Source organism: Macrobrachium rosenbergii, chromosome 41, assembly GCF_040412425.1.
Source record: "Macrobrachium rosenbergii isolate ZJJX-2024 chromosome 41, ASM4041242v1, whole genome shotgun sequence".
Lineage (NCBI taxonomy): Eukaryota > Metazoa > Arthropoda > Malacostraca > Decapoda > Palaemonidae > Macrobrachium > Macrobrachium rosenbergii.
In genome coordinates this window covers 46,883,617-46,901,118 of record NC_089781.1, presented here as the reverse complement: position 1 = coordinate 46,901,118, position 17,502 = coordinate 46,883,617, and the positions used below count along the sequence as shown (strand labels likewise).

General features: G+C 40.6%; 1 protein-coding gene across 3 annotated transcripts in view; it reads left to right on the top strand.

Annotated features, from left to right (window-relative positions):
- INPP5E (Inositol-3-phosphate synthase) overlaps positions 1–17,502 on the top strand; it is an 830,915-nt gene that overhangs the window by 641,713 nt on the left and 171,700 nt on the right. For all 3 annotated transcript variants that reach the window (XM_067084336.1, XM_067084335.1, XM_067084334.1), the window contains one exon: positions 15,863–15,946. In XM_067084336.1, the coding sequence (XP_066940437.1) occupies positions 15,863–15,946 (84 nt within the window). The remainder of the gene's footprint in view (positions 1–15,862; positions 15,947–17,502) is intronic.

The window sequence follows — 17,502 nt, the reverse complement described above, 5'->3', positions numbered from 1 at the left end:
ATTTGAATGCAAAAACACGTCAGTCTCTTAAATATGGCCATTGTATTGTCATAAGAGTGACATCTGTCATATAAATCCAAACTGTAAGAAAATATTGCTTATAACCAAATTTCGGAAAAACATGATGAAACATTTTCAAAACTTTCGTTCAATCATTGCTGATGCATTTGACAAAAAATGTCTTGTCAAGCCTAGGGTCAGATGTTAAAAAGATAAGAAAAATCATAAAAAGTTTTCTTGAAATGGTTCTGTTTGATTATTTTTACCCCTAGACACTGTGTAAGATGTGTTAGCTGATGAACCTGCTAGCAGCGCCTAAGTGCCGCCCATATAAGTGACGTCACGCGCTATCTGCACTTCCGTCTTCTGCTGTGAGTCAGTTGTAATGAAGATACGAAACCATGCTGAGTATCATTTCCTGATCCTGCCTAGCATTAGACCCAACATGGCGCAGTGAATGAAGAAATAGGACCTACAGCCATATCCATAGTACAGCATGGCACCACCGCCGAGACGACCCTCGTTTGCATCCCCTAGGGGCAGAATTGCAAGGACAGGAAGTTCAGGAACTGGCGTCAGGATATCGCCGGCTTCAATGCTGCAGGCTCAAAACGTGTTACAAACCCAGCAACAGGCCATCCAGAACCTTCAGGCTGAGATAACAGCGTTGTCACTCTGGGGTAGCAATGTCCCCCAACCAAGGATCCCTTTGTCAGCAGCTCCAGAAAAGTGCGAGGCTGAGGTGTCCTCGGCAGCCTTCAGGTCTTGGAAACGGTCAATGGAGTGTTGGTTGCAGCTATGCAAGGTGAAGCCTAACGAGGCTGTTCATCACATTGTGTCCCAATATTGCAATGTGCACTTGATTCTAGATATACCGACGCGCAGTGGAGTGCCCTCTCTACTGAAGGGGCATTCAATGCAGTTAAGCAATTAGTGATAAAACTTCAAATCAAGCAGTGCAGTGGCTAGAGTTTTTGATTTGGCCCAAGAGCCTAGTGAGTCCTTTAATGATTTTTTTATTAAGTGTACGCAAAAGGCTACCGATTGTGCATTCACTTGTCCTAATTGTAATCATGATTTATCTGAATATATGCTATTGCGTAAGCTCATGGTAGGCTTAAGTGATAAAGTGCTAAAAAGGCAAGTATTTCAGTCGTGTAATGATATTCGTGCTATCGACTCCCTCAGAGTCATGTGCAGTGCGTTTGAGGCTGCCCGTGACGACGCCCTTCGTAATAGGGCATGGCATAGCAGCTTCCCTAGAGCAGCTGCTGCCGAAGTGTGTGAGGAAGAACCCGAGGTGGCTGCCGCCCTTAATAAATGTGACAAGAGTGCCCCTGTGAAAGTACAATCACGCCCCTGTGGTAATTGTGGTATTCGTCATACCCCTGGGTATTCCTCATGTCCCGCGAGAAACACGACATGTCACGGGTGCGGTAAAACTGGACACCTGAAGAAGTGTTGCAGAGGGCGGAGCGCCAAGAAAAACGTCAGTGGTCTGGCAGAGGAGTCGGACATAGTGAGTGCAGTGACTGCAGTTGTCGTAGCGGCAGAGGCAAGGTTGCGGAATGGGCCGTCCCCACAACCCACTATTCGTGTTGATGTATGCTTGGCCAGCTCAACTGAGTGGTCCGGTGTACGAGCGGTGCCGGACACTGGTGCCCAGGTTTGTGTTGCGGGACCCGCTGTTCTTGCGACGTTGAACGTGAAACCGGCTGCGTTGAGGTTGAAGGGAGGGTTGCGAGACTTTGCCAACCTACATCTGAAGTGTTTAGGGTCGACCTTGTGTACTATAGAATACAAGGGGAGGCACACAACCCAGGAAGTGTATTTTGTAAAGTCTTCCATTGACTTTTATCTATCCTTGGACGCTTGCAAGAAACTAGGTCTTGTGCCAGAAACATTTCCAAACCATGCCCCCTTCTCGGACTCCGCCCCCACAGCAGCAAGTGCGACCCATACGTCCGTCGAAGCAACCGATCAATTTGCAAGACCGTCGACCATCCCGTTTCCCCCTACTGAGGAGAATATTACCAGATTGGAAGACTGGTTATTAGCCCATTTTTCAAGCACGACCTTCAACACCGAGAGAGAGCCCCTCCCGGTAATGGAAGGAAAACCCCACCGTATCCACCTATTACCTGATGCAGTTCCTTATGCCTGCCACACACCTGCATCAGTACCCAAGCACTGGGAAAAAGAAGTGAAAGCCCAGTTGGAGGAGGACATTAAGAGAGGGGTCATACAGCGAGCTCCCCCTGGGGAGCCCGCAGAATGGTGTTCACGTATGGTGGTCGTGGCCAAGAAATCAGGGCAACCAAGATGTACAGTCGACTATCAGAAGCTCAATGCAAGTTGTAGGAGGGAGACCCACCATACCCCCACGCCCTTCGATATGGTATCCAGCATTCCCCTCTGCTCATACAAGACTGTGGCCGACGCCTATTGGGGATTTCACCAGGTGGAACTGGACAAGGAAAGCATACCCCTAACTACATTCATCACACCTTGGGGCAGGTATCAATACCGAAGGACACCAATGGGGCATTGTTCTGCCTCCGACGCATATACACGTCATTTCGATGATGCCATTGAAGAAGTACCCAGGAAATTCAAGTGTGTGGACGACACACTCCTCTATGATTCAAGCATGGAAGGGGCTTTTTGGCATGTGTATGACTTCCTCACAGTCTGTGCATCTAAAGGCATCACCTTAAAACCAGAAAAATTAAAGTTCTGCAAGAAAGAAGTGGAATTCGTCGGGTTCGATGTCGGTTGGGACTCCTACAAGCCTTCAGAAGATTGTCTATCTGCCATCAGAAGTTTTTCAATGCCCCAAAAGCCCACAGTATCTGATATTAGGTCATGGTATGGTTTCGTCAATCAGCTGGCCCCCTTCCTGACAACAGCGCCTATCATGACCCACTTTAAAGACCTACTGAAGAAGCCCTCAGGCAAACAGGTCTATTGGGATGAGCACCTTCAGGAGAGGTTTCATTAAGTGCAAAACACCGTCTGCAAGTTAGCCAAGGATGGCCTCACCTACTACGACAAGCTGTGACCGACTGTTGCAGTCACTGACTGGAGTAAAGAGGGCATGGGCTTCGTCATCCTCCAGCAATATTGCAGCTGTACATCTGTCGACACCCCCTTCTGCTGTAGAGATGGTTGGAGAATAGCGCTTTGTGGCAGTCGTTTCCTCACGCCCGCCGAGTCTGGGTATGCAGCGGTGGAGGGGGAAGCCCTTGCGGTGGTCTGGTGTTTAAAAAAGGCACGGCTGTTCTTATTGGGCTGCCCGAACTTGACAATTGTCACAGATCACCGCCCTTTAGTTAAGTTACTAGGCAATAGAAGTCTCGGCGATATTACCAACCCCAGACTGTTTAGATTGAAGGAGAAAACATTATTGTATAATTTCCATGTTAAATACCTACCAGGCAAGAGAAATCATGCTGCTGACTTCCTTTCTCAATTTCCTGCCCTGAGGACCGCGCCAGATAGACAGGATGAGAGCTTCAACGAAGAATTAATGATTGCCGTGGTGTCAGCAATCACAGAAAACCTACAGGAGCATTGCACCATAGATGAGAAAATTGTTGAAGAGGCCACCCTGGACGACCCAGCATATCAGCTACTAGTCGCTCGAGTGACTGCAGGGGACTGGAACCCAAAGAAATCCCAAGAAATTGCATGTTTGAGGCCCTTCTACAGCGTCAGGGAACGTTTATCTACATCTGGCAACCTGGTCACATACTGTTTCAACGACAGCTGCATCCGCCTTGTCATCCCCGAAGGGCTCCGCCATCAGGTAGCCGCCAACCTTCATGCTGGACATCAAGGCCTAGATACAATGTTGAGAAGAGCGAGACATTCAGTCTATTGGCTGGGCATCGAGGGTGACCTCCAGCATCATCGTTCACAGTGTACATCGTGCGACGCCCACTCACCATCACTGCCTGCCGAAGTCATGAGGATGACCCCTGCCCCAGAGTATCCGTTCCAACAGACCGTCATGGACCTGTTTCAGCTTGAAGGACACACGTACATGGCATACTGCGACAGGCTTACAGGCCGGCTAGAAATAGCCCACTTCCCTAATGGCACCTCGTCTGCAAAGGTCGTGACAAAACTTAGGAATTACTTCACTCGGTGGGGAGCACCTGAACAATTGTCTACGGACGGCGGCACCAACCTAGTGAGCGAAGAAATGATGGTCTTCTATAGGAGATGGAGAGTTGACATACGCCTATCATCTGCCCACTACCCGCAGTCAAATGGGAGAGCCGAGGCCGCGGTTAAGTCCGCAAAGAGGATAATTAGAACAAGTATCAGTGGGACTGGGAGCCTCGATAACGACAAGGTGTCATTGGCCATGCTACAGTACCTGAACACGCCCTTGAGGGGTATAAATAAATCTCTGGCACAACTGGCAACTGGGAGACAGCTATGCGATGGTGTACCAACTGCAAAACTCAACTATATGGTAGACCGCCACTGGAGAAAATCCATTAGAAAAAGAGAACGTCAAGTAGCAAAAAGAAATGAGAAGATAATTGACAGCGGCACCAACAGGAGGCTCACGCCCATACAGCCAGGCACACACATTAGCGTTCAGAACCAGATGACTAAGGCCTGGGACAGGCTGGGAATTATAGTCGAGCAACGACCTCATAGGTAGTACATAGTAAGATTAGATGGCAGTGGGCGTTCGTCGATAAGAAACAGACGACACCTCAAGGTCATTGAACTGCCCGCCAGTGAGCCAACAGGAGCCACTCCTACCGATGACAAAGTGGCTCATAAGCCTAAGTCTTCCCCATCAACGCCAAAGGTACGGCCCACAAGGAAGAGAGAGGCCCCTGCCTGGATGAACGATTATGTATAATTAACCATGCTTTGATTCTGCATTTTACACGATGAAAGTATTTTTTTTTTACTGAATTTAAATGTACTTTGAGTTTGTATTTGCTGATGTGATGATTATTTTACTTGATGTGTTAATGCCTTTGATGGTGAACTCTCACTCTCTCTCCTTCACACTCTCTACTTTTCCATCATCTTAGTGGTGCCATTACTCATTATGATTGTGGTCTGCCATACCTGTCTCTGATGTTTTTCTTTAAAAGTGTTGATCATTTCGTTTATCGTATTGTCTGTCTTTGATGTTGTCAATGATAAGTTTGAAAATATTACCTTCCTCGTAATATTTTGGGAGGGAGATGTAAGATGTGTTAGCTGATGAACCTGCTAGCAGCGCCTAACCACCACCCATATAAGTGACGTCACGAGCTATCAGTACTTCCCTCTTCTGCTGTGAGTCAGTTGTAATGAAGATACGAAACCATGCTGAGTATCATTTCCTGATCCTGCCTAGCATTAGACCCAACACACTGAAAAAAATATACATAAATAAATACAAAAGTATTACTGTAGCCAAAACCCATCCACTGATACCAACGGGTGGGCGGGGCCTGTGTGATGCAACCACTCGAGTGGCGGTAACATAGACCACCTGGAACCTAGGTCTACAAAGAATAGAGACAATGAAATCATCGTGAAAATATTTATTTTATACAATATTCATTATAGGAATATTTGGATTATCATAAAAAAAATAATGTTGTTTGCGTTATATTTCTTAACCACTTAAAAAATAATGGTTTATTAGCAAATATTTGCCTTTGCAGTTACACTTTTGTTAATGCCAAGATTTTTTCCTAGGCCTAGGCGTGTTCGTTTTCTTTACTTGCTAAAAATACATTACACTTAGCAATCACATTTCTATATTAACAATTTCTGGCCAGAAAATTTGTGAAGTTATCTATGCATTCTTGCACTTCAAGTTAGCTTATGAATGAACCAGTTATACATCAAAAGCAAGTAGGAGGACTTTCAAGAAGATGACATCCTTCGTCAGTTAAAAAAAAAAAAAGTGTTACATAATCCTTTGTGCTTCTGCTGACAAATATTTAGATTAATAATTGCTATCTTCTCAATATAATTTTAAAAATCACCGTCTCTTATTCTTCAAAGAACAGGTAATCTCTAAAAGTAAATCCTTTGGTAAACGAGATTACATCTGAGAAACCTTAGATTATTTTTGTTATGCCTATAGGCCTAAATCATTTCGCAACATAGGCTACTGGCAGTTTGAACGTAGCCTAAAACTTCAGACTTCAGAGAAAACTTTTTGTAATTCATTTTCCTATTTTGAATGTTTTCTTTTATATGACCGTTAAGCTTATTAGTTCTACTGTTAAATGTTGTAGAGGGAGTTACAAAGGCCACTTCGAATAGCAAGTTAAGCATGCTGGCTGGCATTGACAAGATTGCAAACATTGTCACACAGTGCTTTCAGGTGAACAATATAATAAAATAATTCATGTCACATAGATTATGCTACTAATTATACCAATTCATAAAACAGATCGTATCCATATATCCTTAAGGAAAATAGTGTTACTTGTGAATTTGCAAACTTATCGACAAGTATGACTTTGGTAATAAAAAAAAAACAGTTTAACGCTTCTTGGCAACATTACACTGAGCCTGAGATTTCGGACGGTATAAGAAGAATCATGTCCCATCAGACTTGAGCGTGACTGTCTAAGTTATTAACAGTTAAATTACCCCTGGACGGCAATGGGCAATAGTAAATTGAGATATTTTACGTCCCCATGAACACTTGATAGTATATAGAAGTTTAACTCACCTACTGTATTTACAATAAAATTATAATTTCCTTAGTAAAAGGAAATTCTTTGCAATAAAATCCTTTAAAATACTCATGCAGCTAGTTCAAGGTTTTTTCTCTCTTCCTTAATGTATCTGCTCAAGATAAAGTATTGGTTTGTTAGCATTAAAGTCAGTTGTCATATTCAAGCCTGGAAAAATACTCATGGTGCTGGTTCAAAGTTTTTTCTCTTTTCCTTGTTGTAATTATTCTTAACGTAATTATTAATATGCAGCCTAACATATTGGTATTCTTAAATATACGTAATATTGCAACGCCAGTTGACAACAGAAGCGATATTTTTGTTAAGTGAACTGGAGCTTAGTTTCGACCTTAGCCTACCTGAGAGAGGAACAATTCATTTGAAACCAGATAAATTTTCCTCATTGATGATGTACTCAACTTACAAACAGCAGTTACAGAATATCGCATATGACTGATAACAAAACAAACAATCTCAGCTTCCCTGTAACGAAGGCAAGAGAGAGAATTCACGCATAAATAATTCTACGAACAAGACAGATTTGTGCAGACTAATTGTATATATGGGTACAGTAAGTTCCAAAAGTGAAACTACAAATTTCAAAGTTGATCGTACTTCTTTAGAAACTCGTGGGGTTGCCAGTTAGTATATTTTATTCCAATTATTGTCATCCTCTTTATGTGATAATAAGTATCAGTGATTAACTGTAGAACCACAGAAGGTATTTCCCCAGTGAATGGTCAGTGTTAGTTCAATAATTGTTTATTAAAAGAAAAAAATAAAGAATTCCCCCCCCCCCAAAACAAAAAGAATTTCCCCGCAGAAACGTGCGGCTCTCAATGTGTGATATCGAGTGTTCACCATTAACTGGCAGCAGGAACTGAGTGCATAAGCATTGGCCTAATGTGATTTGTAAATTAACTTTACTTTTATAGCGTCATATCGAAAGTTATTATGATTTGATAAAGCACAAAGAAGTTTAGCATCTGATTGAATGAAGTATAAATAAGACACAAGCTGGTGTAGAAAAAAAAAAACGAAATCCAAGTTATATGCACGTTTAGCATGGCTACATGGTTAGACCCATTTCAAAAATCAAGGAAATATATTTTCCAGCTTGTTATTTAATAAATTGAGTTGTTTGGATATCTAGATGGTTGTAAACACGATTTTCTATTAATTAGGTTTCATTATCAAGTCAGGGGAAATAAGGAAGTCTAGGCCTAAGTTAAGTCAGGGGAAGTGAGGAAGTCTAGACCTAAGTCAAGTCAGGAAAGTGAGGAAGTCCAGGCCTAAGTCAAGTCAGGGGAAGTGAGGAAGTCTGGGCTTAAGCCAAGTCAGGGGAAACGACGAAGTCTAGGCCTAAGCCAAGGCAGGGAAAGTGAGGAAGTCTAGACCTAAGCCAAGCCAGGGGAAGTAAGGAAGTCTAGGCTTAAGTCAAGTCAGGGGAAGTGAGGAAGTCTACGCCAAAGTCAAGTCCGGGGAAGTGAGGAACCCTAGGCCTAAGCCAAGGCAGAGGAAGTCAGATAGATGAATTTTCAGTTGTTTTCGGTCAGCCTTGGTGGATCTTAGACTTGAATGATTTGGGAACACTTTTATTATTTGGAGAAGCCCTCTGTATTTGTAACGGTTCTGTATTTGTAACGGAAAATTTGTTTGCAATCAAGTTTACCCTTTCAATAGTGGTTACTTTCTGTCAGTTATTGCAAACATAATGAAGGAGGGAACTGATTTACCTGTTTATTCAATATTACTGGCTGGTGATGGGGGTACTGGGTCTAAGTCCCCCCCAACCCTAGTAGGACACGGCTGGTGATTCATAGGTTGGGTAAATAATGTTACGTTTGTGTCGTGCGTCGAAACCGAACCCAAAGCTGAAGTAGAGTCCGAATGGTCGGATCCTAAAAGCTAAAATCAGAACTACCAACCACACCCAACTTCTCTGTTGAATCTAGGTGCATTCATGATTGATTATGTTTAATGTTACGGAGATTTTCCCCTTATATTCTATTGATACTTGCATGGTTTTATGCATCTTCGCTAAAATAATTGATAATACACTATGATATTAAATATTTGTTTCCACATTGCTCAAAATATATAACGGTAATGTTGGTAATCCTGTGTTGAACGAAAATTTGAAATTGTTTCGTTTCTGTAGTTTGAAGTAATTACTGTACTTTAAAATAGTTACTATTACCACAATTTTTTCTTATGATTGTTATAAATATCATAGATTTGATATTTGTGCATCATATGTTAGCTTTATTTTGCTTGATGGAGCTTTCAATGTAAAAAAAAAAATAAGTTTTTCAGCTTCGTGTTGTAGTTGCCAGTTAGTGAATTTCGAACGAAATCCTCTGAAATTTGTAGCTTCACTTTTGGAACTTACTGTACAAGGGACGACATGTCACGAACATGAATGACGAGTAGCACCATAGACGAATGATTGTGATTTATTTTATAATACAAAAAAACGATACTTAATAACAAAAGATGCAAATTTTACAGTGACAGTTGATATTTCAAGAATAGTTTCCAGTGCCAAAAAAATAGAAAATCAGTATTACCCATGCAAGTGTACCAAGGTGCGAATTAGTGGAGAGAGAGAGAGAGAGAGAGAGAGAGAGAGAGAGAGAGAGAGAGAGAGAGAGAGAGAGAGAGAGAGAGAGAGAGAGAGAGAGAGAGAGAGAGAGAGAGGTAAGTTTCCCATGTACAAATTATGAAGTGGCCAAAAGTGTTTTACAATGATTAGGCATAATATTGTAAGAGCCCGACGCCATCTCTTCCAAACACGTGTGTTCGTGTGTTTGTCAATCATCATCCATAGGAGTGGACAAGACAAAACAAGAGCATCTCGTTTTCTTTCTCTGATGGAAGGAACCACCAATAAACCAGTAAACACCCAGCCAGTATGTCACTCAATCTCCTGTCCTTACACTGGTGACCCCGGAGTGACCCGAAGGACCCGGCCGACCCAAGATGACAACCCACGCGCCAACAGACCCTTCGCCACCACCCTGCTTCCCACCATTCCCGAGTTCTCAGTAGATGTCCGACCCAGATCGGTGACCCTCTGAGATGACCCACCCCACCAGCGGAGCCCTGGACGCCTCCTCCAGGAAACCTGAAGCCGCCCCCCGCACTCGTACCGGACGAGCTGACCAACGAAGGACCAGCCAACGTCATCCTTCAGCCTGCTGCCACCCCCCTCGAGCTGGCTACCAAGGATCAGCCGCCATCATCCTTCAGCCCTCGAGCTGGCTACTGAAGGATCAGCCTCCTTCAGCCATCCCCCTCCAGCTGGCTACTGAAGGATCATCCGACATCACCCTTCAACCCGCTCCCGTCCTCCTTGAGCTCTTGCCGGCCAGCGCCGCCCTTCAGCCTCCTACCCGCCCCTAGCCCAAGCCCTTCGAGCCAACTACAGTTGTCAGCAAGACGATTTCTGCGTCGATGCTTTGCTTTCGGGGGGGAGTATTTGTAAGAGCCCGTCGCCCTGACTCCGTCTCTTCCAAACACGTGTGTGTTCACCCGCAGCCAGCCGCTCCCACGCTAAACGCTACCCCCGCTTACTTCGCGTAGCTGCGGAACTCTTCAACGCCCCAGCAGATACGTCGATTAATCAGACATTACCCACGTCTTGGGGGAGAGTATTGTAAGAGCCTGACGCCGTCTCTTCCAAACACGTGTGTGTTCGTGAATCATCATCCATCGGAGTGGGCAAGGCAAAACAAGAGCATCTCGTTTTCTTTCTCTGATGGAAGGCGACTTCAACCATACAATATTTCCGTCTGTTTCTCCCTTGCCATTGTTGTCTTGATTTATGTACAATCACCACTACTTGCATTGCCATGCAAGCATTCTAATCATGTACTCATAATGTTCCACCGAATCTTCTGTTTCAAACTGTATGTGTGTTTCTGTTTGTGGAGACACCAAACGTCTCTCCATTTCACATATATTATGCTACTGCATTGTATTCATTAATCTGTCACGAATCTCATGCAATTGGCCATATGTAGAATTTCCTGGCCTTTCCATTGATGTATGTTTTAACACTACGTTTATTATGTCTATCAATATCGGCATCTGTTTGTCTGCTGACAAACACAGATGTCTGAATCTTTTACCTCTGTTTTCACCTGTCTGTGTGTAGATGCTCCTTTACCGCTCGCACACGTCAATAACATCTTCAAAGGTTCTGTACATTCATCTCAGTAAGGAACCACCAATAAACCAGTAAACACCCAGCCAGTATGTCACTCAATCTCCCGTCCTTACAATATCATCATGAGTTTTATTTTTTCCGAGCTCCTTCCTCAGGGCGGCGGTGTCCATCTCTCTGTGAGCTTCACTGGAGTACTAGCTACTGAGGGTATCAACATTCCCTGTTAAGGGCCTTGGTTATGGGTTGCGCAGAGTTACCTTGAGAAGTTGTCGTGGATGTTGAACAAGTACAGGAGTTTTTTACGGGTTCTCTGGACTGAACTACAAATTTCTGTGAAATGATCACTGACTGATTCAACGTCTTTAAACCTCCCCGTTATGGATGTTAATGGCTCTAGTGTCCAGTTCCTTTCCAGGAGTTCCAAAATTCCGCTGAAGTAAGTGCAGGGCCGATTTATCATGGCCATTTAGGGGTATAACAGTTTCAGAGGGTGGTCTGGATAACATTCTTGAAGCCATCACGAGAATATCAGGATCATTCCTTTTGACAGCTTTGGTGAATATGAGGCGAGTACTGGTTTCCAAAGGCATGTTGTGTAGAGGTAAAGACATTGCAGGAGTGAAGAGGGATATAAATATACACACATGCTGGGGGTTTCATGAGTGGGAGTTCTAGCATTCAGGGAAATCAGGAGCTAAAGATTCTTTGTTGGCAACTGGCAGGATTCTATCAACCATACAAAGTTTAAAGACCTTGTTAAGGGTGGAAACTGATTGTGATTCATGGACTGACAAAATTTGAAAGGTTTACAAGTAGCCATAGATATATGAAATACAATAATCAAGGACTTTTGATGGAGGACAAGGTACCTATGTAAGTCTTGTGAGCTCCGTAGCCTTTTGAGGGTGATATTAACTGTTACATTTAGCTGGCATGCTTCTAACAACAAGCATGTCATGTTTCTGGAATTACAGTGGGTTAGGATTCTTTGGAGGTGTTCCTGGAACATTCAGGAGTTATGAGGCTTGAGGGCATGCTCCAGTTGGTGTCAGATTGTGTCGAAAACTCAACATTTGACTTACTTTGATTGGTGAGGAGGGACAAAGGTACCTGATTTTCAAATTCTGCCAAAAGAGGGGAAACTACCTTCTGTGTTTCCAAAGTAAACAGTTTCTCAAATCAGTCCAAGAATTCTCCAGTTTTAGTGCTGGCTGTCAGTGAGTCAGCAAGAGGATACAAATGCCTAACAAGTGGCCCTGGTGTACACAGGGATGAATTATATCATTACCCAGGAGTTCAGTGAAAGCCCAAATGCGTTGGGAAATACCACTGCATATTCTCAAGACAAGTCTAAGTGATCTTATTGCACTCAAACTTGCAACAGGATCAGTAAGTTCTTTGACCAAAAACAATGCACCAGCAATGCTATGCAGCAGAGTGACATCATTCAAATTTCCCACCGATAGCCAAATGTGCTGTAATAATTGGTATTGATCATTATGCCCAATTCATGAAGAATCACTCTGTATGTGTGAGTGTCCTAATAAGATTCTTATATTTCTCAACTCTCAGGTTTATTAAAATCCAAGAGTATGACTAGAACATGTATCATGCATCCTCTGTTTCTGGCATGGACATGTAGTCATACAAAATCAAAGGTGTGCTTGCTTCTTTGGGCAGAGTTCCAACTTGGCCACATTACATGGGTGCTCGAAAGTGTACTGGAATCTACTGTCCAGGACATTGTGTTTGTTTACACATTTCTTCTTGTGGTTTAACATGACAGTTGTGATGGGCAAAAATATGGGATGGAAGGCTTTCGCACCCCTTGTTGCTACGTGATTGCAAATGATGTGCATTGTAGGAGTGTTCTGGACAAGCCCTTACTTTCTTTTACTACTAGGGTTCTGCTGGCATTGTATCAGCATGAGAGCATGCTGTGACAGTGTTTATACTAGTGGCTTTCTGTAATATATTCAAGCAAAGGAATGTTTGGGGCCTGGTACTGCAATTACAGCATGGGATTACCTTTAGCATTCTCTTAAGGCATGCAAAACAAAGGTTCAGTTTGCTAATCTGTGTCCTTCTTGCCACTTATTTGGTGCCAATAGAGCAGACTTTGCCAATATGGTTCCCTTAACAAAAATAACATGGAGGGGACCAAGAGCATGTATTTTGGCTGTGCATAGAGCTCAAGGATGAGGTGGCTGCATGAGAGCTATTAGAATAACTTTGGGTCATTGCCACTTGAAGGGTGAGTGTTGGTGGTTATGTGTGAGGGACCTGTTAGAGGATGGAGAGGAATGGTGGATATGCCAGATTCCTCCATCTGCACCTCATCTCTAAGATCAGGCATAGCAGATTTGGGGAATTTTTATCTATTCAAGCAATGGACTGCAGGTATTCCAAGGTTTCGCTTGTTAGGCAACTGAAAACTATCCTGTGTTCTAGAGTGGCATCAAAAGGCTCCTTGGCAATCTCTGTGTGTTGCTGTGCTACGTTGTCATGTGAGGCATATTGGTTCAGTTCCTTATAGCTGTTTCATGGGCAAAGTTTGTTGAGGAAATGTTGTTTCAAAGGCTTAAAGTCTTTCTTCATTCATGTGATGCCTTGCCGGTGATGACTACCTCCATCTGCATTGCAGGCTTAATCTAAGAAACAGAACAACAAGTGGGGGATCTTCCCCAAATTAGGGATGTCTGTGTGATCATGCACTAGAGCCTGAAATATGAATCAGAACAGAGTCCACTCCTCTACCCTTTGGATGTGGGAAGGGTAATACCTATTCTGGCCAGATGTAGTGCTGGCACTAGAGGCACAGATGTTACTGGCAGGATCACTCAGAGGGTCTGTGGTTTTCATCTATCTCTCTGAAGAAGTTCTGTCCAGATGCTAGGGGGCTTCCTGTTTCCAAGAGTGCAGTTCCCAAGGCCTCTTCCCAAACTGCTTATTAATTCTTTCATGACACCTTCCTCTTCAGGTTTGGTTTGTGGTGGATTCATTGCCCTTAGGGCCTTACAAATTTGCATAGGGGTAATTTTTTTTTAATGCTCTATGTAACCTTATATTTCATGCGCTGTTAATGAATTTAATGTCATTGTAAAGCTCGAGTGTCATTTATCATGATATGGTAAAAAGAACCTGTAAAACCAATATAAAACGTCTATATCACAAGCTGAAGTTAGTCATAATAGAAAATTCTTTGCTTCCTATTTTATAAATTCACCAAAAATTGTTAAATAGATACTTTAATTATTTATGCGTTGCAAAAGTCAAATAAATTGCCTTTCTTTTGATATATAGTTCATTACTGTTTCTGTTAGGTACAATATGCAGGGAAACATGCAAAATATATGCACAAGACATAAGTTTGCTCATTTTGATTTCAGAGACCATTAGTGTTGGTTCTCTCTCTCTCTCTCTCTCTCTCTCTCTCTCTCTCTCTCTCTCTCTCTCTCTCTCTCTCTCTCTCTCTCTCTTCAAAAGAGGGAAATTTTAACGTAAAAGATTTGTGGTCATTGATAATTAAACTTAAGCTTTTGAGATCTGAACATAGGTAAAGTGTATTTGGTAATGGTACCTTACAAAAAGTGTTTTTTGAATTTAAAGCAGCTGCAATTTTGCAAAAGTTTTCACAAGCTTGTGTAAGGTAAAGTGAATTTTACTTATTATTACCATGGTATAATAAGGTATATTGAGAGAATTTTTTGCCTTAGTGAAGTTATTATTGGTAAATATTTTATGTATTTTTTGTGTGTTATTGTGTTTGCAATCTCTTGATTTTTCACATTTTATATTTTGGTGATTTAACATTTATTTACTTAGCAACATAAATATTTCTTAATACAATAATTTAACATTGCATACTTGATTTAATTTTCATTTATTAAGATTTTCTTTTCAAATCTTGAATAATTCTTGATAGTTTGAATTTTTGCTTGATTAACTTAATTTCTTGATAAATTAAAGTTTTGTGAATTAGTTTTGTTTAATAATTTAAGTCAGGAAATAATTAAATTGTGTTGTTTTCAAGTGGTAGTAAATTTTTCCAGTTGTGAATTCTAATTATAAATTTTGAATTTAAAAATAAATTTTTGTATTTGAAATTTTTAAAAAACAATGTTTCATTTATTGACCAACAGTGAATAGGATTAATTGTGTGCATAAGGCAAAGTGATAAACATGTTTTGTTCCTTTAGTTTTGCTGAAGTGAATTAAGACCAGGGAAACAGTTAAAGGTGTGGTTGATGGAGTGATGCCCTTTTGCTCTACAGTAGTATATTTCTTGTTAGTTGTCAATACCTCACTCTTGTTTTGATAAACTTAGTTTGATTTCTTCACATGATTGATAAGCTTTTCAAGGGATCACTGTTACCTTTAGAGTACTCAGTCGTAATTTTTATTGCTATGAGAGTTCAGGTATTTGGCTGAAGTGAGGTAAATTTTTGAAATCTCTGATTAGTTGTGTAATATCCAGGTACTTGGAACACATCGTGAATATGTATGTATATATATATATATATATATATATATATATATATATATATATATATATATATATATATATATATATATACAGTATATATATATATATATATATATATATATATATATATATATATATATATATATATATATATATAATTGTAAATTTGTACCCCTAGGTATCAGTGCTCATGAAGATGTTTTGGAAAACTAAGTGAAAAGTGGTCATGATTTATACCCTTTTTGTTTTTCCTTTTGGTGCACCTTCATATATATATATATATATATATATATATATATATATACAGTATATATATATATATATATATATATATATATATATATATATATATATATATATATTATATATATATGTGTGTGTGTGTGTGTGTGTGTTATGCATATATATGTATATGTATAGAAAGAGAGAGAGAGAGAGAGAGAGAGAGAGAGAGGGAGAGAGAGTTAAATGCTTTGTTTATATTTCCAGTCCCAGAAGAAGATACATACAGTCTACGGCCTGGTATTGCCTATAAGACCAAGGGAGGCGTTGCTATCGGTTTTCAGTTTTTCGGTAAGTTGATATATTATTAATGTTATTTAAGATGAAGAATAGTATATGCAGAGGTGCTAATGCCACTGATTCTTTTTCATCTAGGCATCAACTTTTTCGTTTGTGAGTAATTATGGAACATTTGCAAGTAAAGAGTTTGAATTTAACAATTCTAAGTTTACGTTTGATTTTGCTCAATTGAAATTAAGATTTTAATGAGAATAAGAATTCTTTTATCATTCTTTCTTTCTTCAGCTGACTCGAGATTCTGATATGTTTTAATAAGGACATGTACAGTATATGACTTTGATAAACTAATAAGAAATCAAGTTCAAACATCACTTCTTTTCACCTATAAAACTGAAATGCCTTGGATAAGGAAGTTGAAAGTTTTGTTATGCTGTACCTTCAGGGTTTAAAATAAACATATTTTTAAGAATATTAAGTATCATCACAGCGCTTTTGAATATGATCAGCATGGTGCTTTTCAAGAGAACCCAATAAAAAAAATATACAATTATGAGCACTAATTATTTAGAGGACTAGTGCATAGTTTGGAAGGGTTTAGAAAAAAAGTTGGTATGTTATCAAATACTTCGGCAACCATAGTCCCTTATATTCCCTGGTTATATAGAGTTGACAGGTTTAATGCCACATGCTTGAAATCTTCCATTCCACCATATTTAGACTATTGCTCTTCTCAACTGGAAGTTGTTAGCATCCTGGGATCCTTTTTTTATAGACAAAATTTCCTTGAAGTTCTTTCTTCCGTTCTTTTAACAGTAAAAGTAACAATTTCGATATATATATTATTTGTTATTCTCATCTTTGCTCTATTATGTGGGGACTTGCTTAGTAAGGTAAAATCCCTATGAGCTTGGTCCATGCGAATGTGTGTGCATATTTTGGATAATAATAGCAGACAAGATCCATGATATTTTTATGACAGTTTTATTCCTTTTCAATCCCGTGGCTGAAATGGCGAAAAGGAAACGGACTGCAAGAAGAGGCATATGACAGTGGTCTGTCATGAGTCTTTGTCCTTAGATTGGCTCCTCTCTGAATCGATTGCTACAATAAATTCCATTAACTGGAAACACTATTCTTCTTTCTGTCTGGGTAAGATGAGCTGGGACGTGACACTTTCCTTCCTCCTGTTATAACCTCTCTCTCTCTCTCTCTCTCTCTCTCTCTCTCTCTCTCTCTCTCTCTCTCTCTCTCTCTCTCTCTCTCTCTCTCTCTCTATATATATATATATATATATATATATATATATATATATATATATATATATATATATATATATATATATATATATATATATTATTATTAAGGGTTCAGACTGACCAACTTACTGTATTCCTTGCCCAGAGATCCAATCCTGGGGTCTAGCTGGAGAACAGGGAACTTACTATGAAACCTTGTCACTGACTGCAATTGCTAGGTCAGGTGGAACCTTAAATAGACAAAACAATTGGCTGAAGGCCATATTTCAACAAGGAACTGTTGCAGATAAACACTTAGGTTTACTTGAAATGGAATATATTTACAGTTAAACACGTCAGTCAGAAGAATGG